General features: G+C 35.4%; 1 protein-coding gene across 5 annotated transcripts in view; it reads right to left on the bottom strand.

Moving 5' to 3' along the window:
* The window catches only part of Kcnh7 (potassium voltage-gated channel subfamily H member 7), a 467602-nt gene extending 458335 nt beyond the window's left edge, over window positions 1–9267 (bottom strand). For all 5 annotated transcript variants that reach the window (XM_070021893.1, XM_070021895.1, XM_070021899.1 and 2 more), the window contains exons 1-2: window positions 8961–9267; window positions 7031–7261 (exon numbers count right to left, since the gene is read on the bottom strand). In XM_070021893.1, the coding sequence (XP_069877994.1) occupies window positions 7031–7261; window positions 8961–9036 (307 nt within the window). In that variant the 5' untranslated portion in view covers window positions 9037–9267. The remainder of the gene's footprint in view (window positions 1–7030; window positions 7262–8960) is intronic.
* Between the last annotated feature and the right edge of the window lie 16012 nt (window positions 9268–25279).

Below are 25279 nucleotides of genomic sequence, written 5' to 3'. Positions count from 1 at the left end.
GATCATATCTATTGTTCAGGTTACCAATAGAGCCTATGTTTGAAACTAGTTTGAAGCTAAATAGTAGACAGTAAAGTTTTGAAATCTCATTATGTGGATGCAATAATATAGAGTTTTTAAGTGTAGACAGATCTTAGATACCTTATTCTGTGATCATTAATATATTCCTTCTCTCAACCTAAAATGAACTGGTCTGTAGATAAGGATAATATGATACTATCTTCTGTAAAACTTACCACAAAAATCAGTTGAAGAAACTTGTGCAATGAACCAGTCACAGAAATGGAAGTCAAAAAGCATTTATCTTTGGGAGAAAATCTATTTTTAATAGCGGAATATAATGAGAAATAGCATCCAGAAGGTACACCCACACATTATAATGTACAGCTAAATATCAGCTGATTGGTATTACTAAGTAAAATAGGTATTATATGTCAGTTTTTTGAACAAGCAGAAGAAATTTTAGCTAATGTAAAAATACAAATATAAACATGATTTAAAATTAGTTACTCATTATGTAATATTGCATAGCTCTCATGTAGGTTTTTGGCTGATTGATATGATCTTAATTACTATGTACAAATACTTATTGTGAGTACCAAATGTGATATTTTCCAAAACAATTTTTCCACATACATACAAATACCTTATTTATTTTGTCTTGAATGTTTGCCTTAACTGGATTTTTGAGAAAATAACTACAAAACCACCACTAATTTTATATTTAAATTATCTTCATTGTGTGCATATGTTGGTTTATCAAAACAATTTCACTGAATAAAATTCAAAAAGATGTTTTTACTGTAGATGCGAGTGGTCTGTGTGAATGTGACAGATATTCCAAGTTGCTTTAATCCCATGAAATTATTATATGTTTCTTAAAGCCCATGATGTTTCAAACTGCATACAGAATTAACATTTTATCAGAACCAACAAATAATGCTAATTTAAACACTTGATAATGTTGAGGGAAGAAAAAAAGAAGAAAAATTGACAACAGTAATAAAGCTCACCCACTGCAATAATGTTTTCTGATTAATTAACTTGGAGGAAAACTCAGGTAAAACAAAGGCAAAACTCCATCCCAATCAGCCTGGCATGATTCACCTGACCCAGGCTACTTTACGGCCATCCTTCCCAGCATTCTTTACCCTCCTCCGGCCAATCACTGAATATCACATTTTATTCACTATCCATTACATATAACTCACTCTATACCATATATTATTCATTTCTGTTTTTCTTCTCTTTTTCTTTGTAAAAAATAGTGTGAGACATTCTACCAAATAGTGGAAGTGCATACAAATAGAATAGATTCAACCTGGAAAAAGCCATAGAGGGCTGACTCAGCCATGACTGGTCTTGTCACAGAAAGAGCACTTTTCTATTTAAAACTAGAATCTAAAGTAAAATTAAAGGAAAAAGAAGAGGATATTAAAAAATGTTCAGTCATTGTAAGAGGAGCCTAATACTCTTCTCACAACTCACCTGGGACAAGTTTCTTTCTTAAGTTTTCAATAATAGGACATAGTTCCTCACTATGAAGATTAATGTGTTATTGCGGCCTATTTCCATTGCTTCTTAGTAGATCAGTACTGTTGCTAACTGCAGGCAACACAGCAGAGACAGAGAGTACATTTATTGAACAATAATAATTTGTATTTTATTAATAATTATCTTAATTTGTTTGGACTTTACACTTCATTATTCTGTATCCCTGAATTCAAGCTTCATTGTGGGTTAGGAATTTTCAAGAAAACTGAATGATAAGATGTGGTACTAGGTATAAAATATTCATACTGTGTAACTTGGGCCTTCTGTATAGTAAATATCAAATGGAAAATATGATAGAAACATAATGTTCATAGGTAAAAAAATGTTTTGCCATTTATTCAACTAATTAAGACACATCAAATACATTGTGGCAAGAAACTGTACCAGAAATACTACTGTGTCTTATACTGAATGTAACACATTCAATCAGAGTAAAAAATAAGAGGTTATTCTCAGTATTCAGGATTCCCTCTGTGATGGCACTGGGGAGAATAAAGTGAAAAAAGTATCAAGAGGATTTAACTCAGAGTACTTAACAGTGGATGCAGAGAATCAGGAGGAACCTTATGGGATACTTCAGAGGTAAGTGTTGAAAGAATTTAGTGATCTTTGAGGCTTAAAAGTGGGAGGGGAGAAAATTACCCCCAATATTTCTGTTGATATGGACAGATGAAGTCCAATATTTCATACTCCAAAACTAATTCCTTGTTGCTCAACAAACCATAGACATACTTGGAAGACTAGCTGCAAACTACTGATCTTGCAACTATTTATATCAAACAACAACAACAAATACAAATACAAACAACAACAACAAATACAAATAAAAACTCCTTGAAGCCATCAGAAAGCAAGTTCTTCCTGCTCCCTATCCATTGCCCCTATCATTAAACTGACCCTGGATATAAAAATAGCAAGGCACTTATCTCTCAGACCACCAGAAACATTACTTCTTTTTAGTGTGGGAGCTACTTACTTAAAGGGATGGTGCTGGAGGGTGGTGCACGGAAGGATGAACAGAGATCACACCCATTTTCAGGACAATGAATATTCACTTAAAATAATGATGAAATAAATTTGAACACGTGAGGAAGACTAACTCTTGAAAATACTTATTTTACCAACTAGTACAATTGATTAAACATACTGTCCAGAGTACTAGAGATGCTATAAAATTTAGATATTTGAAAGAAAATGAGTTTTAGGATTACTGTTCTTATAATATCCAATTGAAGAAGACAGAAAAAAGTATAGACAGAAATTTAAAGTGACACTAAAACAAATTCTAGGCAACAAACTCCCTGGAAATCTTCCCTATTGCTTGAATTACGCATACATATAATATATTTCTATTCTTGTCTTTAAAACTACCATCTGTACCTCTACTACTCAATCCAAGAATTAGGAGAGCTGCATATATTATGTGACATAAAGATTATATAAAGTTATTATAATAGATACATATGTATGACTAAAGTTTATTTGAACTGCATTGCTTCTTTCAGAAATTTTTATGTGTAACAAATGGTGACAAGAAATGTGTATTAACATCTTTATCTTAACAATAAAGAATAGAAGAAGAGTGGTAATTCACCTTGAATTTCATGTTCTCTCTATTCCTAAAAGTTTCTTAGTTTTATAATTAATATGATCTGTTTTTAAGAATGACTTCATGGAAACAATTAGGCTTTAGAATGTGGAAGTGAACATGAATTATTCTAAAATACAAATGTCCTGAGAATGAAATATCTCCTTTTACATCTCAGTTTCTGTGCTGCAATTGCACTGTGTACAACCAGAAAAAGTGAGCACTAAGTATATATCTTCAACACACACACTACCACCAACATCAACACCAACAAGTTTAAAAATTATCTTTTCATAGTATTCTCAGAATAAAAAGTTGTAAAAACAAAACCAATATTGCCTCTGGAAATTTGCACAAATACAGTCAGGATTAGACAAGGACTTTCCTCAGCTCCCTTTCCATCCTTCAGTTATTTAAAAGCAGCCTAAAGATAGGAAAAGTTGTACTATATTTGTTAACAAAATTACCATCAGATTGCATCTGCAAACATAATGTCCCTGATCTCTAAAAACCATACATTTCACATTCTGCTCGAGTAATATAATTTATCCTGCTTATAACATCCAGTTTACATCTTCCTTCCCATTTGAGTCAGAGTCTTTGATTTTGTTGGGAAAAACCTGCTTTGATTTTTCTTGAAGTTTGTTTAGTAATTTACTATCACATATACAAACATGGCAGAGAGATTCTGGAAGCTCATGAAGTTAGCTAGCTCTATACCTTGATGCACCCCAAGTCGAGTGAAAAACAAACTAAGAGAAGACTAACTGAACTATGCTCTCCTGTTTTATTTCTAGTTCTTATCATCTACAAACTATAAATTGTTTAATGACAGGAAACTTGCTATTTCTCATTCTCCCCCCCCAAAATTGTTTTAAATGATTGTATTACTGCATTAAAATATATGCCCATACTTACATAAGCCTCAGCATAATTATAGTTTTGTATAATTAGAGTTTTATGTCAAAAGATTTATACTTTTATCACCTTAAGCAATATTTTACAGCTGCCAAGAGTGATTTATGCAATAATGACTTAAACTGTATAATATAATTCTCAAAGGAAGGGCTGTCAAATATTCTTACTGTGAATACTGTAGCTCAGTTTTTTTTAAATTGATATTCTGGTAAATAGCAAGTTAAAATATAGTTAGCACAATCACATGATTACTCATGGTAGAACAATGGATGACATGAAGGTACACTGACTCAATAGGAACTCATTGCATAAATCTCAGGCTTAAGCTACTTATAAAGCCTTAGGGTCACTTTACAAAACAAGTTTTCAGACTTAATGTCTGCTGAGAATTTTGCTACACCATTATAAATGATTCACAAGGGTAGAAGCAAAATACTCAAGTTTTTTGTTAATTTGCTTATTATGTTCACTAAATGACTTTGTTATATTTTTGTGAAATTCTGTATACTGGAGTAATGGAAGCAAGCTCTGAGAAGAACTAAGAAAATCAACATTAGGAAGTGATGCAGTGGCTCAAGTGGTACGGCACTAGCCTTGAGCTGAAATGCTGAGGGACAGTGCCCAGGCCCAGAGTTCAAGCCCCATGACCGACAAAAAAAAAATTAAATTTTAAAAAAAATTAAAAAAAATGTCTAACTAGAAAATCAACATTAAATTATTAAGGAAACTTTGGGAAACAAATGAATAGAAGTGATGAAAGTTTTTCTCTTTATGATTGTGTAAATGTATGTTGTGTGGCCTGCAGGTCAATGGAGGTCAATGCATTTGAATTTAAGTCCTGACTTGTTTTACAATTGCATTGAACAAAACCAATATCCTCTAACAATTCTATTCAAGATATCTCATCTATCAGAAAAAAAGAAAAAAAAAACCTTAGTTATATTCAGAGCAAGAAAGTATCAGCATATTTTCACAATTTATGGAAGTTATTCAAACTCATCATTTTTTCTTTGGGGGTTCTCTAGTCACTTCATGCTTTCCAAATCAATCCCAGATAACTGTACAGTATTTGTTTTGTAATACAAAAGATATCCAAGTACTTAAATCTGAATCCCATCAATCAGAAACACCAATCAAACCAAAAATGTCACCAAAGTTTGATATGTCTATACCTAACTGAGCTTCCAAATGAGCTACTCTTTCATGAAAGGATGGAAATTCTAATCTGCATAAATAAGAAATTATTAGTTAGTGTACTAACATCTTTGCTACAGAAATTTTTTATCATCATGTTTGTGATTCTGTGTACATTCATTAATCTTTAAATTGTTTCAGGTCATTTTACATTTTGCAGTTACATTATATGGACTAACTAGGTTTCACATAACTATCAATTCAAAGCTGCAGAAACACTTTATTTAAAAACTATACTTAGAATATAAGTGGCCTGGGCAGTTCAGATTTGTTTTATACTTCAATTCTATAGGCTGAAAACATTCTGAAATTGTCTACAAGACATAATGACTAATGATAGAGCAGCAGACCCTGAAGAACCATGATACACTGTTGACATTGTATAACAAAGTCAGATGAGGAAGTAATGTCAAACATTCAAACTATTTCAACAGCCCAGTGACTGCATGAGATAGACAAAAGAGATTAAGGTGCACTTGTGTAGTTAGATCCTCAGTCCAATAAATGTTTTCAAGACAAAAAACAGTCCTAAAATTTCTACATTGTAAACACTGCTTATTAGGAAAGGAATAAAAAATAGAAGGACTAAAACAACTTCTATGTTTTTGGTCATCATATAATTTACTTCATTTAAGGTTAGCACACATTTACACAAACCTGTTTTTTTTCCAGTCATAGGTGGTTGTCCTATCAAGTTCTAGTAATTCAGAGTTGTATATTTTCCATCATGGAGCACTTAATTTATAAGGAAATAAGAGAAAGAACTATGTTCTTTGCTATTTTATCTCTAGTTTACCAAATGATGAGTCATTATATGGCATAGGTTATTTGGCATAGAACACAATTATCAAAACTTAAGAGTTTGCTAAAAATCACAGCGGTATCTGCTGCTTCATTGATTTCTGTCATCAGATCTAATAGATGATGTGATTTTGACAAAATTAACTATAATCAAACATTTTCTAAAAGTATTTTAACTCTAAGCCCTAAATTGGAGCACACACATATTTTGGTGTAATATATATATATATATATATATATATATATATATATATAATGGAAACATATTAACATATTGCTCCCATAGCAAGCCTGAAAGAAGGAAATGTATCCCTGAAGGATGACCTTAGGTTTTAAATGCCAGGTCTGCTGCAGTTTTAAAAGTGAGTGCTAATAGTATCAGAGTTATAGCTCCTTTTCTATATTGTTTATTTTATAAACAACTATGACATATTCTCTATTTCTTATTGTAAGACAAAAACTCACACAGCTTTACTCTATCAATTTCAGAAGCTTTTATATATTAAGTAAATGTTATATATTTAAAAAAAAAAAGAAAGGAAACAAGCATTGTGAATCAATATCTAGAGACAAGAAAGTAATAGTTATAAACTAATAGTTTTCATATACAGCTCTCCCCACAACTTTGTGAGATAATTCAAGTTGAAGTAAATGAAATTATGCTTTCTTCTAAATGCACATCAGTGCAATCACTAAGGTATTATCTTTATATTATTCTTTAGAAAAAAACTGTGCAAAACTGACTTGTGACATTTTGTCCTCAGTGTCTTTGTTATTGCCCTTTTGATGAATTCAGAGTACCCTTGTTCACTAAGGAGAATATCAATATCCATACAGCTTATATAGAAAAGCAGTGTAAGTAAAGCATATGTGTACAATGAAATAGATGGGGTTTCTCTGTATATGAACTTTCAATAATCAAATCAGCTTTTCAATGGAATTCAATACACAGAATACTAAATAGATAAACTTTACCATTTTTGTGATAATAGGTGACTTCCACTTTCCTCTCCTCTGACCCCAGCAATGCCTGGGCAATTTGGGCAATATCGTGCCTCTTGGTTTCAGGCCCATGGAGAAAGTCGCAGGTGCATGGCTTCTGCATGACATCTGGCCTGGAGAAACCAGTCATCTCACAGAACCCATCATTGCAGTAGATGATGGCACAGTTCTGCACTCTGGCATTTGCAATGATAAATTTTTTATCTGTAATAAGAAAATGGTAAGCCATCATTTAACTGTTTTCACAAGATTCTTATGAACACTGAAACAAATTGTTGCATAATAAAGAGCCTGATTAAATGCAGGTGCTTCCACCAAGTGCTAGACCTTTGAACAAAAAATAAGCACACAAAATAGATATCCTGAAAGCTATAAAGTTAGCAGTTCTTAGTAATCTTTACAGTATGTATTAAGGGAACCACTAAGCAATTGTAAAAAAAAATCTGATAGTCTAGTTTTGAAGTTCTTCAAGGGGTCCTAGTGGACACTCAAACAGCTGATTCACTGACACTTCCAGAGTTCTATTTAATGGTAAAATAACAATTATCTAAGGCAAAAGACAGAAACATCTTTAAGCTGTCACATTTCTCACTTCAACTTTGGCCTTCAAATACAACTTTTTTAAAGTAGTTATTATTTTTGGATGTAGCCTTTTCTCTGTTTCTCTAAGGCATACTACACATCATATTAACAAATGACAGGACAACTAGCTTTAGCTATGAAACTACTTCACATTTTTCAGCAGTTTAATAATGCAAAGGTTCACCTCTTTGTGATGTATATTTTCTAAAAGATAAAAATATTTGCACACATGTGTAGTAAGCCTTGTGTTAACATCCCCCTTTTTTTCTTTTACTTTAAGAGAAACTTGAAATTTTGTGCAGTAGTGAAAATTTAGATGTAAAGATCTTAGCAATTTTGATCGCAGATAATATTTGCTGTTTCCAGAAAGAATGTTAAGTAGGCTATGCAAGTTTATATGGTTAACAAAGTATCAGATTGTCACATCACTAAATGCAGTGCCATAAAATTTCAAAGTACATAACACAGATGTGTCTTCATGAGAATGAACAAAATGTGAAATATAAATTAACAAAGGTAAAGGGTTACATGTTTACATAATTAATTTCTGGTCATTAGCCTACATCAGATTTTTTTTCCAGTTTGGTCTCTGTGATATTTCATACTTTTCGATTTTTAAATTTCTAGATGGGGAAATTAAAGGGGAGACAAAAGAGATGGGAATGTTCCTTCTTATAGTCAGCTATTTGCATTGGAAACAGGCACAGTGGAGATATTGCTTTCCCAAATGATCGCGTTTGTGTATATTTGCATTCATTCAATATAAACTTTACCTTCTAGAAGCTAACAGCAAGCACGCATCCCTGTCTTTCTACAGCCCTGCAATTTGCCCAGGGCGGGGGGTGGGGGGGGCGGCGGCGGCGGTGGTGGTGGTATTACAGTTTGCATGAGCTATTTACATCGCTGTTTCCATTTACACTGCCCGTGCTTCCACACTATGGCTCGGCTCCCCTTCTGACTTTACAAAAAGTCTACAATAAAACAGCCTCAAAATATACCCCCTGTTTCTACAAGCACGTTCCCTTTAAGATAGTAAGAATAGTAGGGCATTAAGTAGCAAGACAGATAATGGAGCAGTAGGAGCCTAGGATCGAATTGCCTTGTATAATGGAGACCGTAATCTAAAATGTAAATCAAAATTAATATTAGAGAGCGAACGCTCGCGCTGCCTTTGGAACCTCCTGGCTGCGTTTCACAGCCTGTTAAGTTGCCAGAGCCCGGGAGTTGCCCGTCTCCCGTCTCCCCAGCTTGTAAGCAGCGGATGCCAAGTGCACTATCAAAGCAGAGAGCGAGAGAGAGAGGAGGGAACGAATCAACTTACTTTGCCCTTCAAATTTCCGTATGATGGTCCCCAGGAACGTGTTCTGCGGTGCCACATGCCCCCTGCGAACAGGCATGTTGCCCCGGGTCTTCCTGCGAGCGCTCCCCCGCGAGCTCCGGACTTCTCCCGGGATCTCTCCTCGGCTAGAGCCCAGGCCAGCGCGCCAGCCGCTCTTTGTGGCAGCGCATCCTCTCTGGAAAGCAGAAATCTCTTCCCATTAGCACCGCTTCCAGATGCACGCTGTCCTCGCTGGAATCCAGTCCATTCCGCTCACCTTCCAGAGGGGACCTCGCACCGGACTGCCGCGGGCGAGAGAGGTTCGAGGGGGTGGGGGGGTGGGGAGCGGGAAGGAGGCGGGGTGAGGGGAGGCGGCGTGGGGGAGGGCCGTGGGAGGGAGGGTGCGGTGGGAGGGCGGGGTGGGCAGGGGTGGCGGGGGAGTCAGAAGGGCAATCGATCCGTTTCTCTTCTTCCAAGCAGCGCCAATTTCCCAGTGCAAATGGGCTTAACCTGGCTGTTGCCCAGAGCCCCGAGATGGCTGGGGTGGAGGGTAAAGGTGTGTGTGTGTGTGTGTGTGTGTGTGTGTGTGTGTGTGTGTGTGTGTGTGTGTGTGTGTGTGTGTGTGTGTGTGTATGTTGGGGAAGGGGGGGGGACTTGTGAGGCTTTTCTACGAAGGGGAAAAAGAAAAGAAAAGAGGCTGGGGCCGGGTTGGGGCGGGGGGAGGAAGGTTGACGTTTCTATCCCCGCCCTCTCCCCCTGCACACACACACACACACACACACACACACACACACACACACACACACACACACACACACACACACAGCCTTTATCCCGGGTGCTTGGGCGCCGCCACAGCTCGGATTACTCAAGCGTGCTTTAGCGAAAGCCAGCCAAGAAATCTCCAAAACTCAGTAACAAACAGCCACTCAGGGAAGGGGATCTGGTGCGACTATGAGCCACAGGGCATCATCCCCGGGCTCCTCAAGCTGCTGCTGTACTGCTGTAGCTCAAACACCTTCAGCGACCAAATAACTGACAGGTGTGAAAACAGCCCTTCAAGGAGGAGTATTTCTAAGGTCTGTTTGCGCTCCGCTCCAGAGGTGGAAGATTGAGGTTGAGCCAACTGAGAGCCCAGGATTCGCCTCAGGGTGCTCCTGGAGGTGGGCGATGAAGCCAGGGACGAATTGGTACTCAGCTCCCACATTGGAGAGACCGAGAGCTGACAAAACCGCCAGAGCATGCCCAGTGTCCCTGCGTGAGTCCCCAGGGAAGTTGCAAGGTTGGAGGTGACAGGGTCTCCAGAGACCCGGGGCTGTGAGAACGATGAGAAATGGCCAGGCTTGTGTAAAAGGCTCCTGTACAAAACGAGGAGAGAGTTTGAGATGGGCGAGGCAGGTCGCCAGGGGCTGGGGGTGAGGGGGTGGGAGAGGGGGAAGAACAAAAGGTGGGTGGAGCTAAGAGTTGGCCTCCTGGAAGTGACCTCCCAAGCTATGCATCTCCTGAATCTTCTAACCAGACAACTCCTTCGATCTGTGCCCTTTCTAAGGGAGGTTACCCTTTAAAATAGAAAAAGATTCCCGGGGCAAAATAAAGTCCTCTTGGCTCTTGCTTCTCAGAAACTGGCTAACGCGGGAATCTCGTGGAGCATTCATTGCTGTCCAGATAGTCCTGAAGAGTTAGGACATCAAATGCCTCCAGCGAGCATTGATAGGCAGAGGGGTGTTTCTTCTTCTCCTTCATTTCCCTTTCACTCCTCATCCTCATCCTCCTCTTCCTCTTCCTCATCCTCCTCCTCTTTCTTTTTTCTCTTCTTTCTTCTCCATTCATGTTACCTCCTTCCTCAGTAGAGTTATCCACCCATCTTTCTCTAAGTGGTATTTCTCAATTCACAGGACAGAAGTAGAATGAGTACAAATGTCTTATTTTCCGTTGAAGTAGAGTTCCACACCTCTCTATTAAAACATAATTGCATGATGAAGTTCTGGTCTCATTTTAGGGCAGTTAGGTGAGGTGGGTTTTCAACCCTTTATTTTTTTCCCCTGTGCCTTCAGTTGGTGTGTGTGTGTGTGTGTGTGTGTGTGTGTGTGCGTGCGTGTGTGTGTGTGTGTGTGTGTGTGTGTGTGTGTGTGTGTGTGTGTGTGTGTGTGTGTACATAAGGGTAGGACTGAGAAGGGCCAGAACACAGAGTTAGTTTGGGAAGATGAATCATGTGGATTGTGATAAATAAGAGGGAAAGAAACACAAACACTTTTTTTTTAACATTCCAGAAAACATATGCTGAAAAAAAGAAAACACAACTAAAACAAGATTCCAGACAATTCTTACTCTAATGAAAGTGCATCAAAGGGAATACATTGCCTAAGAATATGGAATTTTCTGGTTATTAGTATTACGTTACAACCAAGCCATCTATGACAAGCCTAGGCTTTTAGGATAGCTTGAGTTTATCTGAATTTGCATATTTATTTGCTTCTCTCAGAATATAAAAAGCATGTTTTTTTCTAACATCTGCTTTTTTCCCCTCCTCTTTTTCTTTTTGAGTAGACCATTTATTCAGTTCCCTAGCTGCATCTGAACTTGAGAACAGCATTCCTTTTCCAAGTGATGAATGTGTGGAGCTCTCCATGGTGCTGACTCTCCAGTACTATTAGAAACTACTTTCGGCCTACAACCAGCCAGACAATAGAAATGCAAACGCAGGCAAGAGGTTCTGACAAGTCACATTCACCAACCTTAGCTATCATTACCCAGAGAAAAACACAGCACCATTTCACCCCAAGTGTAAAATAAGTCCTTCTTTCTACTTATATTTTTGGTTGTTTTTGTTGTTGTTTTTTTTGTTGTTATTTTATTATAAAGGTTTTGTATAGTGGGGTTACAGTTACGTAAGTATGGTAATGAGCACATTTCTTGTCAAACATTATTACTCCCTCCCTAATTTTTCTCACACTTTCCCTCCCTCACTTCCTCCCCTCCTGCAAAATTGTAAAGTTCATTTCCAACATAGTGTTTAGTGATTATTACTGTTGCATTGATTCCCCATTTGTCCTTTGTCTCACTGTTTTGTTATTTCCCTTCTTTTCCCCAAATCAGATAAACATATATGCAAATCACAGTGTACCAAAAGCAAAAACAGTGAGAATAGCAGAAAGAAAAAAGAAAAGAAAAAATAAGTAATTTCACACAATATATTAAAACCAAACAAAAAAAATCTCATGTTTCCATATCTTGGAATTCATTTTGATTAGTATCATTTTATATGGTCATATATACATAACTATTGAGCTGTTGTGATCCTCTGCTAGGACTACCCTAGACATATACTAATTATTACAAATGAAGGAGTCTGTGTTTCTTTGGGTCTGGCTTACTTCACTTAATATGATTTTTTCCCAAGTCTTCCCATTTCCTTATGAATGGGGTGATGTCATTCTTTTTGAAGGAAACATTGAATTCCATTATGTATATATACCACATATATTTAATCAATTCATATACTGAGGGCATCTGGGCTGGTTCAATAACTTAGCTATGGTAAATAATACTGCAATAAACAATAAGCATAGTTGTTGGTGGGAATGTAAACTGGTTCAATCACTCTGGAAAGCAGTATGGAGGCTCTTCAAAAGACTAAACATAGAACTTCCTTAAGATCTAGCACTTTCACTCTTGGGCACTGATCCAAATGATCACAAAAAGGCCACACTAAAGCTGCCAACACAACCATGTTCTTTCTCTTTTTTAATTTAAATTTTATTGTAAAGGTGATGACTACATTTTATTTTATTTATCCCTCCCTCATTTTCTCTCACTTTCCCCTCCCTTTCCCCCAGCATTGTAAAGTTCATTTCCAACATGGTGTCTAGTAAGTATCACTGTTGAATTGGTTCACCCATTGTCCCACTGTTTCTGTGATTCCCCTTCCCTTCCCAAACCAGATAAACTTATATATAAGACAAAGAGTACAGAAATTAAAAAAGTGACAATAGGGAATAAATCAAAGGAAATAAAAGAAATGCATACCTAAAAACAGTGCAAAAAAACCCAAACAACCTCTTGCTTTGGGGATGGGAAGGTGGCTCAGTGTTAAAGTGCTTGTCTTGCATGCATGAGGCCCTGGGATGGATTCCTCAGCACCATATAAGCAGAAAAAGCCAGAAGTAGTGCTGTAGCTCAAATAGTAGAGTGCTAGCCTTGAGCTGAAGAGCTGAGGGACAGCTCCCAGGCCCAGAGTTCAGCAGAATTCAGGCCCCATAACCAGCAAAAAACAAAAACAAAAACAAAAAACAAAAACCTCTTGTTCCCCTTTCTTTGAGTTCATTTAGTTAACCATCATTTTATTTTTATTATATTTTTACCATCTAGTCTTTTTTATAATATACATTTTTATTTTAAACATACTGTACAGAGGGGTTACAGTTACATGAGCAAGGCAATGAGTCCATTTCCTATGGAGCGTTGTTATGCCCTCCTTTGTTTTTCCCCTACCATCCCTTTCCTCCCCACATCCCCAACTCCCCCTCCACCCCCAGCAAAGTTGTAAAGTTCGTTTTCAACATAGTGTCTTGTACATCTCATTGTTACAATGGGTTATCCTGTATCCTTATTTCAGCATTTTGTTATTTACCTTCTCCTCCCCAAATTAGAAAAAATGTATATACAAGAATCAGTACACCAGAATCAAATATAGTGACAACAAGGGTTGTACCATGGGGGAAGAACATACAAAGAAAGAAAAAAATTATACAGTATAAGTACATTAGAAAGAACAACAAGAAAGATAAAATCTCTTGTGTCCCTATCTTGGTGTTCATTTCACTCAGCATCAGGTTATATGGTCATATGTACATAACTTTTGACCTCTTCTGCTTGTCCTAGACATATACTAGTTATTGCAGATAAGGGAAACCATGGGACCTATGTTTCTTTGGGTCTGGCTTACTTCACTGAATATAATTTTTTCTAAGTCATTTTATGTGGTCATATGCACATAGCTATTGAGCCATTGTGATCCTCACCTAAGAATTTCCCTCTTTGTTCTCACTGTGTGATGTTTAAAGTGATATTTAAATAAGTCCAGTTTCACCCTTTTCTTCCAAAGCATCAAGAGAAAACTGAACAAACTGCACACTGTGTGGGAAGTGATTAAGATTTCCTGTACACAGTTTCATTGTAATTAAATTGAATGACATACTAATATAACAGTAGATTGTATAACCTACTGTTATAACTGTATTAACCATAAAGTCAATTGTAAATCATGTAAATTATGATTGAATACTGCTTTTACAGTCATAAGTATTTCCAAATATATTTTTAAAGAAAATTATTGTCTTTTATATGACAAAATATGTGAAACACTTAGATGCATTATGTACTATTAATAGGTTGAATACTTTATTGACATCAAGAAATAATGGAATTCCACTTTCTCAAAGAGTAAAAGTAGCTTTCAGGTTTCTGAAATACTCTCTGTTTATGACTTTCAGAATGTACTCTGTTAGGACTGGGTAAACAATCACATGCTAGTGAGAGTTCCATTGTATTTATTATATGAATAATCACTGTGGGCTTCACATTTTTCCCCAGTCACATTTAGCTCTATGATTAATTCACTTAATGATTCAATGTAAAATCATGAAACATGCTATAATCTATGTATTATAGTTGATTGATATGAAAAGAATATTAACAGCATCCTTTTTCTAAATTATCTCTGTAATTATGTTCATGCATTATATAATGGTACAGAGGGGAAAAGTAGATTAATCTATAGTTAGCCAATTTTAGAATCAAACCAGAGGGTGATAAACATGAGTACTTATTGGTAATAAGTTATCTTTCCTAACATCTTCATCTTCTGCAAAAGCTAACCTTAGATTTTAAGTTGTGTAAGAATTCATAATGAACTTTTTTTTTTACTTTAGGGGAAGTTCAAATGTTGATTAAAACATACAACTGTTGAAGTACTACAACTTAGTAAATCTAATTATTGGAAAGATGCAGGATGAATTTAGACTTAACTTCCTAAATCACCTAAATTATATGTTGCTTTAAAATTAACGTTTTTTTTCCCTCTAAAATTTATGTAAATATTTTAGTGCTGCCTATCACAGAATAATAAGTCAATGTATTTTGTATACTTGAAATTCTACATATAAGCTTACAAAGTTAATGAAAACTTGCTTTGAAAGTTCTATGAGAAGCAACTGAAACTTCATATATTTTACCTGAATCTTTTAGAGGGTGATTTACAATTATGACATATTTAAGTTGTATTCTTTGATTAAGAGAGAATGAAAACATTTTAAGTTGGTTTAGAATATAAACTGATGATATTTATGTAACATTTTCTTGATTTGTCAAAGCTAATACATTTGTGTGATGACAGTAATGAACACCTTGACGAAACCATATTATAAGGCTAATAATGTAGATTTGTATATTTTATATACTACAAATGGAGTCACAATTAATTTAAGAAACATCTGACTTTATAGTTATGAATTAGGCAGATTTGTATTATATTATGTAGCTCATTAATCTCATTTGTGGTAAATTTTTTGAACACAACTATTAAAGCAACAATGTTTCTTAGCAGTTTGGAAGAGTGAAAAATGGCAAAGAAAAGACCGAGTTCTAATCTAATATTGTTCTTTATAGAAGAAACTAATAAAACAATTTTATTTATAGCTTTATTTTTACATTAAGTATAACTTTTTAACTTTGTAGTTTGTGTGCAGAAGAAATAGAAACATAAACATAAAATACTTAGCACAAAATCTAACATAGAGAGAATATTTAAGTATCAGCTGCCCTACATTATAAATACTCAATTGTTTTTAAATTAACAATATTAACATGTAGGAATTCATGAATCCAGATTGAGATTGCGTGTATGTGTGTATGTGTATGTGTGTGTGTGTGTATCTGTCTGTCTGTCTATAAGAGAGAGAGAGAGAAGAGAGAAGTGAGTTATTTAATGGAACAGGTAAATCATGTCCAGTGAAATTATCATGGAATATCCACTGACAGTTCACAATGTATTGACACAGCATATTCACTTAAGTTATGAATATTTCATTTGAAAAAATAGATCATTTACTGATGGCATATGTATATTTTAATTTTAATACAGATGGTTGCTATTTACTTTTAACACAGACATATTATGGGAACATACTTTACATATAAAATTTTATACAAATTGTTAATGCTTACCTTAATGCTTTAATAACATATAAAACTTATACTGTCAAACTTCAATGAAAAATGAAGTGTTATAATTCCACTCTCTAAAATATTCTACTGATTCTGGGAGATGATAATTCATATAATTGGCAAATGAGATTGTGACATAATTGAACTCTCATACTTGTGCAATAAAACCTGAAAACATAAGTTTGCTAAAATAAAATTTTATATAGGTGTGCTAAGTACACATTTGATAGTTTATTATGGAAATATTTGTCTAGAAGATGATTATTTACTCAATTTTTAAAGTAATTCTGTACTTTGAACAAAAATGGAAAAATTACTTATCTTGCCTTTTTGAAGGCTAAGACAGTATATAAACTTCCTTTAAATCAATACATCTTAAAATAATTTTAGTTGACATATTTATTTTTATATGTATCAAAATTATTTTTGTGGTAATCATTAATTTTAACTTGAAAATACAACCAAGAATCTCACAGTTAATATATAGCAAAGTGATGATATAACACATGACATTGAGAATCTTGTTTTATAATAATCTTCACAATTTTAAACATAATATCAATCTTAAATAAGCACTCAGTAAATGTATATTAAGTTATCAAATATTGTTATTGTTTATTGTAAAGGTGATGTGTAGAGTTACATAAGTTTACACAGTTACATAAGTCTAAGAACATGATTATAATTCTTCTTGAACATTGTTACCCCCTCCTTGTTTTCTCCCACCATCCTTTCCCCACAATTCCTATCCCCTACAAGTTGTAAAGTTCCTTTCCAACATAGTATCTAGAGAGTATCACTGCTGCAGTGGTTCACCCTTTGTCCTTTGTCTTACCATTTCTGTGATTCCCCTTCCCACCCCCAAATCAGATAATTTTTATACAATACAAAGTGTACAGAAATTAAAAAAACAGTGACAACACGGGTAAACCAAGGGAAACAAAGAACAAAAAAAAAAGAAATAATGCATACAGTACACTAAGGGGGGAAAACTTGTTTCCATATCTTGAAGTTCATTTTCATTAGCATCATTTTATAAGGTCATATGTACATTGTGATCCTCTGATAGGACTGCGCTAGACATATATCAATTATTACAAATGAGGGAAACCATGGAGTCTGTTTCTTTGATCTGCCTTACTTCCCTTAATATGATTTTTTCCAAGTTTTTCCATTTCCTTATAAATGGGGCATTGTCATTCTTTCTCATGGAAGAACTGAAATCCATTGTGTGTGTGTGTGTGTGTGTGTGTGTGTGTGTGTGTGTGTGTGTGTGTGTGTGTATCACATTTTCTTGATCCATTCAACTACTGAGGGGCATCTGGGTTAATTCTATGTCTTGGCTATGGTAAATAATTGTTAATAAAAATATTATGGATTGTTAAATTTGTCCTTTGTTTTGAAGGAAGCATTATTTTTTGAGTCTGATTTTGCAACATCTTTGAGCACTTTGTGCAAAATGATGGGGCCAATTTATGATTCCTGTTTGTGGGAGAGATTGAAGAGCCTTTAGGGAACACATTCAATCTAAGTTTAAAAGCATGAAATGTTGATTTAGTATGAAAATCCCCATTATCAGAGAAAAGCTTAAATGTTTCTGGCAATGGTGTGAAGGGAAAATAATGTAATAATTAAGTGATTTAGAACTTTCTTCAGTCTGAGTATCTTACTGAAGAATTTAGCATTATTTTCATCACTCTCAGAATATTTACATCAAAATTTATAAAGTTGAAAGTTAATTGTGTTAAGGTAGTTTTGATACTAAATAAAATGTGTAACTCCTCTGTACAGTATGTTCACAAATAAAATAAAATTAAATTTAAAAAATGCAGACAGATTAAGATTTTTTAGTTTGCTTTATTTTGACATCATTATAGGTTCATCTAGTTGTAAAAAATAAATCATAGAGCTATTATTTGTCTTTATCCCATTGCTACTACATGCAGCTTGTAGAAAATAAAAATTACTCTGATGTTTGTTGGTTACAAAAGACTAGTAACTAAAACAACATGTCCCACAACTTTGTTTAACTTTGTTATACTTTATATTGAATTTTATAATTAAAGGATACTGAATGAAATCAACAAAGGGACTTGTTGATTTCATTCAGTACCCTTTAATGACTGAAGTTTATTTCAAAAAATTTCTAGCTGTAGCTTCTCAGATGGCCAACCCAGAGACTGGTTTAATTTCTCCCAAACTGTTGTGCTATCTACATGTGAATTGTCACTTCATTGAGATTACTATGTACAGCTTTTAGTAGAGATTGGTAATAAAGTATCTACAGCCCATCTGATTGGCAAACGCCTTAGATATCAAACTGAAGATGTATGACCCAAGGCTTCAGGCATACAAAAATAATCTTATCAAGGAGAATATTCCAAGGATTCAGATATCAATTTACAGCAGAAAAGACAAGCCTTCCTTGGGAAAGTATGAGTTTTGAGGAACCTAGGTAAGTGTTCACTTGCATTTGACAAATTAAAAATCTCTTCAGAATGAACATTTAATGACTGTGGAGGAACTACTAATGGAAGAAGGAATTCAGGTCTTCCTAGAGAGCAATTCCTAATAGTAGAGATAACAACTACCACAGTAGACCACAGTACGAGTTATTGCCTACATTATACACATGCAAGTGATGAGAAGATAGAAATCAAAAACTACACAAGTTTTATCTCTCTAACTTATCATCTTTCTCCATTGTCCTCTGTATTATTTTACTAACAAGTTTTAGATATTCCTGTCCTCCTTTTAGACGCACATTCATTTCCTTGGAGACCATGTGTTATTTATTTCAGGATTCCTAATATTGAGCCTGCCATCTGGCATATAGTGGTGTCCAATAAGTGTTGTTATGTGAATGGGTAGACTGAAAGGAGACCCAGAGATAGAAAGATGGCAATTGGGGCAGCTTTGACAAAGGAAGAAAAGATAGGAGTTAGGAAAATGAGTAAAAGAGGATGAAAAATGAGAGGAAGAAAGAGAAGTAGGAAGGGAATGAAGAGAAGTGGGAAAAGAGAAGAAAGAAAAAATGAAGGAAGGGCAAAAAAGAAAACAGAACAGTGGAAAGAGGAAAATGAGTGATCCTTACCTCTACTGAATCCAGAAACCATTTAACACAGGAATCCCCATTATCACCCCACCCATTTGAACATGGAAGAACAATTTAATTTCCAAATCCCAATAAGAAGTTACAGCTAAGTAAACTGGACATTTCTTGATTCAGGAATGATCACATATTCTTGGAATTTACAGTTGTCTATAAATAATTTACTATGAAATTGAATCCATTTTAATGACATTATGCAGAAACAGATACATATACACATACACAGTAAAGCAACATACTCATAGTGACATAAAATCAATTACACCTTGAAACTACTAAATGGAAATATATTTTCAATTAAATACCTTGTGCTTGACTATAAATCAAAGAAAATCAGCTGGGCACAGTGGCTCTCAACTGTAATCCTAATTACACAGAAGGCTGAGATCTGAGGGTAGAAGTGTAAAACCAGCCCAGACAGGAAATTTTGTGGGATTTTTATCTCTTATTAACCACCAAAAGGCAAGAAATGGAGTTTAAACTTAAGTGGTAGAGTGTCATACTTGAACAAAAAGGCTAAGGATAGCACTCAGGCCTTGAGTTCAAGCTCCAGTATCTATACACACACACACACACACACACACACACACAGAGAGAGAGTGATAATCATACTTACATGTGATCATTATTTAAGCAAGTCAATTTAAGTAAGTCAGGGTTCATACAATTTATTACATGGACTGTAATGATTACTCTTTAATGTTTTCTTCAAGTGCTTTTGTATGGAATTTGAAAGGAACTTGCCACTCACAGAGTAAGAAAAGCTAGGGAACAAAAACTGTCATTTGTCTCAGAGCAGTTTTACAGCTAAGAAAATTGAGGCAGGAAAACATTTGTTTTAGGTCATAAAATGCATTCAGTTCAGTTAATTTACTAGGCTTGTAACTAATATGTGAATTCATGCCCTTTCTAACTGTTGAAAGATACTTTCTCCCAAATCTGTTAAACTTCTAAATTAGATAACTAATTTGAATGTTTCCTTTTAACCAACACTACATATCTGAGCCATGCTGCACATTTAAGCACATTTTAGTAATGCTTTTCAGCACTTTGAATCTTAAAATTCTTTTATGTGAATTTTTCCAATGTGGACATATTTAATCTTTTCTAAGATAAATTTCCGTTTTTCTCTTTAATTTATTCTAATTGACCATTTTAATCTTGTCTTGGACCAAGTACATTTAAGAATCCATACAACACTAATCTTTCATTTCAAGCCCTGTGTTTGAAATTCAACTCTTTTGTTGAATTGTGTTAATATATTTTATAAAGCAAGTTAATCTGAATAACAAAACTATGGTGTCTGCCCTCCATTGAATTACTCATTAATATTGTTAGACCAAGATAGATTTAAACACTAGGAATAATTTGCTTTGACTAAATACATCCCTTTTACTGTGTTTTTAAGATTCAATTTCTTACCATTTTTATCTGAATTGTTATTTCACTGCATAATGTCACATAGCAGTAACTAATACTGGATCATTTTCCCTGGCTGATCATTTCAGTGTCATGTCTCATTATTCTGTCAACTTTAATCTAAAGAATGAATTCAGGTCAGAAGCTTCTCTTTCAAATCTTTCCACTTTTGTTTCATGATATTTTGTCAGGCACCATTATGGGCCAAAATGGGGTTTCTCCTACCCTATTCTGGCAGACATCACATTATGAAGCACACTAAAAATAACACTAGGAAAAAGGAGACATTACTCAGCTGAGAATCCTTTGTTCTGAATAGAATTGTTTAAGGAGTCCATGAAAGAAATCACCCTGGGCATTATTGTGTTTGTATTTTGTACCTTCCTTGGTAAGAAAGATTCTGTGATAATCACTAAGAATATTTCCAGAGTCTGACATTTTCACCAAGATTTTCAACATTAATATTGATACTAAACAGCGTAACCTTGTTATTCTCCTCGGAAGTTCAAGTTATCTCATTGGCTCTGGCATTGAAACAAGATCAGTAAATTGTGGAAGAGGTAGTTCCCTTCCTGGGGTGTAAGTGTATGTACCAAGGTTAGATTTGGCTTCATGCAACAGGAAGCTGTATACTACCATGTTTCACATAGAAATCTGTCAGTCTTCTGCCATATAAGAGTCTGTTAGGGAATCCTAGGGAGAAGAACTTAAGCGTTTAGAAACAGTGTTCTTCTCTCTATTTCACTTTGCTTTTTTACTATGGTATGAATCTGCCTAGTCTGGATGAAAAATAGTTATTGCAGATCCTTGCTTGTAGCTACTATTTGAGGTAATTTTAGAGTTACAAGACAAAGAAAAATAGGAGGCAAAAAGAGAACAGAGAGAAAAGAAATCAGTTGTAGCTCTGTCTTGTATTAAACTAGAACATTTCTCATGTTCTTGAAAATTTTATTTAGCAAATATTCTTTTATGACTCTTTGCTCATGGCCATCTATGACTGGAAAGTAACTAGAGTTTATCAAGTTTATTTGATATTTGAAACATCACCAGTTTTCTATTGCACAGAAAACTTCCAAATAATTACCTATGTGCCTTATGATATGGCCTCATTCCATATATGTTTTCAAATAATTCCCATGAGAAAATTTTCTGTTAGTAACATTTATATAAGATTTTAGTGACCCAGTTTTCTAAGTATTTAAATTCCCTATAAATTTAAATAAAAATAATTTCTACTATGGGGCATCTGGGTTGGTTCCATGTCTTAGCTATGGTAAATAATGCTGCAATAAACATAGTTGTGCTGGTAGCTTTAGTACGGTCTTGTTTGTGATCATTTGGGTAAATGCCCAAAAGTGGGATTACTGGGTCATAGGGGAGCTCTATATGGAGTCTTTTGAGGAACCTCCATACTGCTTTCCAAAGTGGTTGAACAAGTTTACACTCCCATTAACAATGCAATAGGGCTCCCATCTGGTCACATCCCCTCCAGAATCTGTTGTTATTAGATTTCTTGATTATAGCCATTCTAGCTGGGGTGAGGTGCAATCAAAGCATTATATTGATTTGCATTTCTTTTATGGCTAAAGAGGTTGAGCATTTCTTCATATGTATTGGCTATTCTTATTTCCTTTTCAGAGAAGTCTCTCTTTAAGTCTTTAGCCCATTTGTTAATTGGACAGTTGTTTCTTTGAGGATTTGTTATTGGGGGATTTAAATTATTGAGTTCTAAGTATGTTTTAGATATGAAACCCTTGTCTATTGTATGGCTAGTGAAGATCTTCTCCCAGTCCATGGGCTTTCTGTTGATCTTGCTAGCTATGTCCTTTGCCTTGCAGAAGCTCTGCAGTTTCATACAGTCCCATTTGTCCAACCTTTCTTTGATTTGTTGTGTTTCTGACTCTCTATTAAGAAAATTTCAGCCTGTGCCAAGAAGCCCTAGAGTTTCATGGAGTCTGCTTTTATTTCGAGGTCTTTGATCCATTTGGAGTTGATTCTGGTGCAGGGTGATATACACGGATCTAGTTTTCTACAAGTGTTTAACCAATTTTGCCAGCACCATTTACTGAAAAGGTTGTCTTTCTTCCATTCTATTCAACACCAACAGCCAGCAAAGGAAATCCTGTAAAATATGGAGGCTGAACAACACATTGTTAAATCACCAGTGGGTCATGGAAGAGATTACTAAAGAAATTCAAATGTTCATGATATTCAACAAAAATGATCACACAAATTACCAGCTCCTCTGGAACACAGCAAAGGCAGTACTCAGAGGCAAGTTTATAGCTCTGATCTCCTACATCAACAAATTGGAGAGATCTGAAATCCACAATTTAATGAGGCACATAAAGCTCCTCAAAAAAGAACAAGCTAAACCCCAATCCAGTAAATGGAAACAAATAATTAAAATTAAATCCTAAGTAAATGAATCAGAGTCCAAAAAAACTATAGAAAGAATTAACAAAACAAAGAGTTGGTCCTTTGAAAAAATTAATAAAATTGACAGACTCTTAGCAAATCTTATGAGGAAAAAAAAGAGAACACATCCAAATAAGCAAAAGCTGAGATGAGAATGGAAACATCACTACAGAAACAGCCAAGATTCAGAATATAATAAAGGGATACTTCTCAAACCTTTATGCTAATACATTTGAGAAACTGAAAGATACGGACAAATTTCTACCAAATATTGACATGCCCAAACTAAACCAAGATGATTTAAAACAACTTAATAGACCCATGTCAAGCATCAAAATAGAAACCGCAATAAAAGACCTCCCACCCATGAAAAGTCCAGGACCACACTTTTTATGAAGCCAGCATAACCCTCATCCCAAAACCAGGCAGGGACTGCTCAAAGAAAGAGAACTATAGACCCATTCTTTGATGAATATTGATACAAAACTTCTCAACAAAATCTTGGCCAATCAACTTCAACAGCTCATCAAAAGAATCATACACCATGATCAAACAGGCTTCATTTCAGGGATATAAACCTGGTTCAATATATGCAAAACAATTAATATAATTCATCACATCAACAAGAGCAAGGATAAGAACCACATGGTTATCTGAATAGATGCAGAGAAAGCATTTGACAAGATCCATCCTTTATGATAAAGGCTATGGAAAAACTAGGAATCCATGGAAGATTCCTCAATATAATAAAGGCCATATATGACACACCTACAGCCAACATTATACTTAATGGCGAAGAGTTAAAGCTATTTCCTTTAAATTCAGGAACGAGACAAGGATATCCACTCTCCCCACTCCTCTTCAACCTAGTATTAGAACGCCTAGCTAGCTACAGCAATAAGACAAGATGCAGACATAAAGGGGATCCAAATAGGGAAAACTCTCCTTCTTTGCAGATGACATGATCTTGTATTTAAAGAACCCCATGGACTCCAATCCAAGTTACTTGAGCTGTTTGGAAACTTGGACAACTAGCAGGGTACAAAATTAGCCCTCAGAAATCAGTGGCTTTCTTATATGCCAATAATGAGAAGAATGCTGCGGAAATTAGGAAAGCAATCCCTTTTGTAAAAGCCCCACAAAAATTAAAATACTTAGGAGTTAACAAAAGAAGTGAAGGACCTGTATGATGAAAACTTTAAAAACCTGAAAAAGGAAATTAAAGGAGAACTAAACAAGTGGAAAAACCTCCCATGCCCTTGGATTGGGAGGATTAACATCGTGAAAATGGCAATACTGCCAAAGGCTACCTACAAATTCAATGCAATACTTATCAACATTCCAACCTCATTCTTCAATGAAATAGAAGAAGCAATCCAAAAATTCATATGGAACAATAAAAGATCCCGAATAGCAAAAACACTCCTTAGTAGAAAGAACAGCGCTGGAGGAATATCAATTCCAAACTTCAAAGTCTACCACAACCATAGTAATCAAAACAGCTTGTTACTGCCACAAGAACAGACCTGAGGACCAATGGAATAGGACTGAAGACCCAGAAATGAACCCACAGACCTATAGCCACTATGTGATTCTTTTGTTTCTTTTATAAATTCCCCCCCCCCCCATGGTATAACCCCTGTTTTCACTGTATTTGATTCTGGTATACTGCATCTTGTATATACATACATTTTTGTAATTTGGGGAAGGGAAGGAGTATAGCAGACGGCTTAAATGGAAATGCAGATTGACCCGTTGTGACAATGACATATTCAGGCACCATGCTGAAAACGAATTTTACAATGTGGTGGTGGGGGGAAGTTGTTGAGAAGGTGGGGAGGGACGTGATGGTGGGGGAAAATCAAAGGAGGAGGTAACAATGCTCTGTAGGAATGTACTCATTCCTACACCGGTGGCTCACATCTATAATCCTAGCTACTTAGGAGCCTGAGGTCTAAGAATCCCACTTCAAAGCCAGCCAGGGCAAGACAGTCCATGAGACGCTTATCTCCAATTAATACAGGAAACCGAAGTGGCGCTGTTGCTCAAGTGGTAGAGAGCTTGCTTTGAGCTGAAGAGCTCAAGAACAGCAGCATCCAGGCCCAGAGTTCCAGCCCCACGATCATCATCATAATAATAACAATAACAA

Source organism: Dipodomys merriami, unplaced genomic scaffold, assembly GCF_024711535.1.
Source record: "Dipodomys merriami isolate MVZ:Mamm:240054 unplaced genomic scaffold, mDipMer1.0.p SCAF_1, whole genome shotgun sequence".
In the NCBI taxonomy this organism is placed as follows: domain Eukaryota; kingdom Metazoa; phylum Chordata; class Mammalia; order Rodentia; family Heteromyidae; genus Dipodomys; species Dipodomys merriami.
Note: the sequence above shows the minus strand (reverse complement) of the source record. Positions and strands in the feature narration are given on the sequence as shown.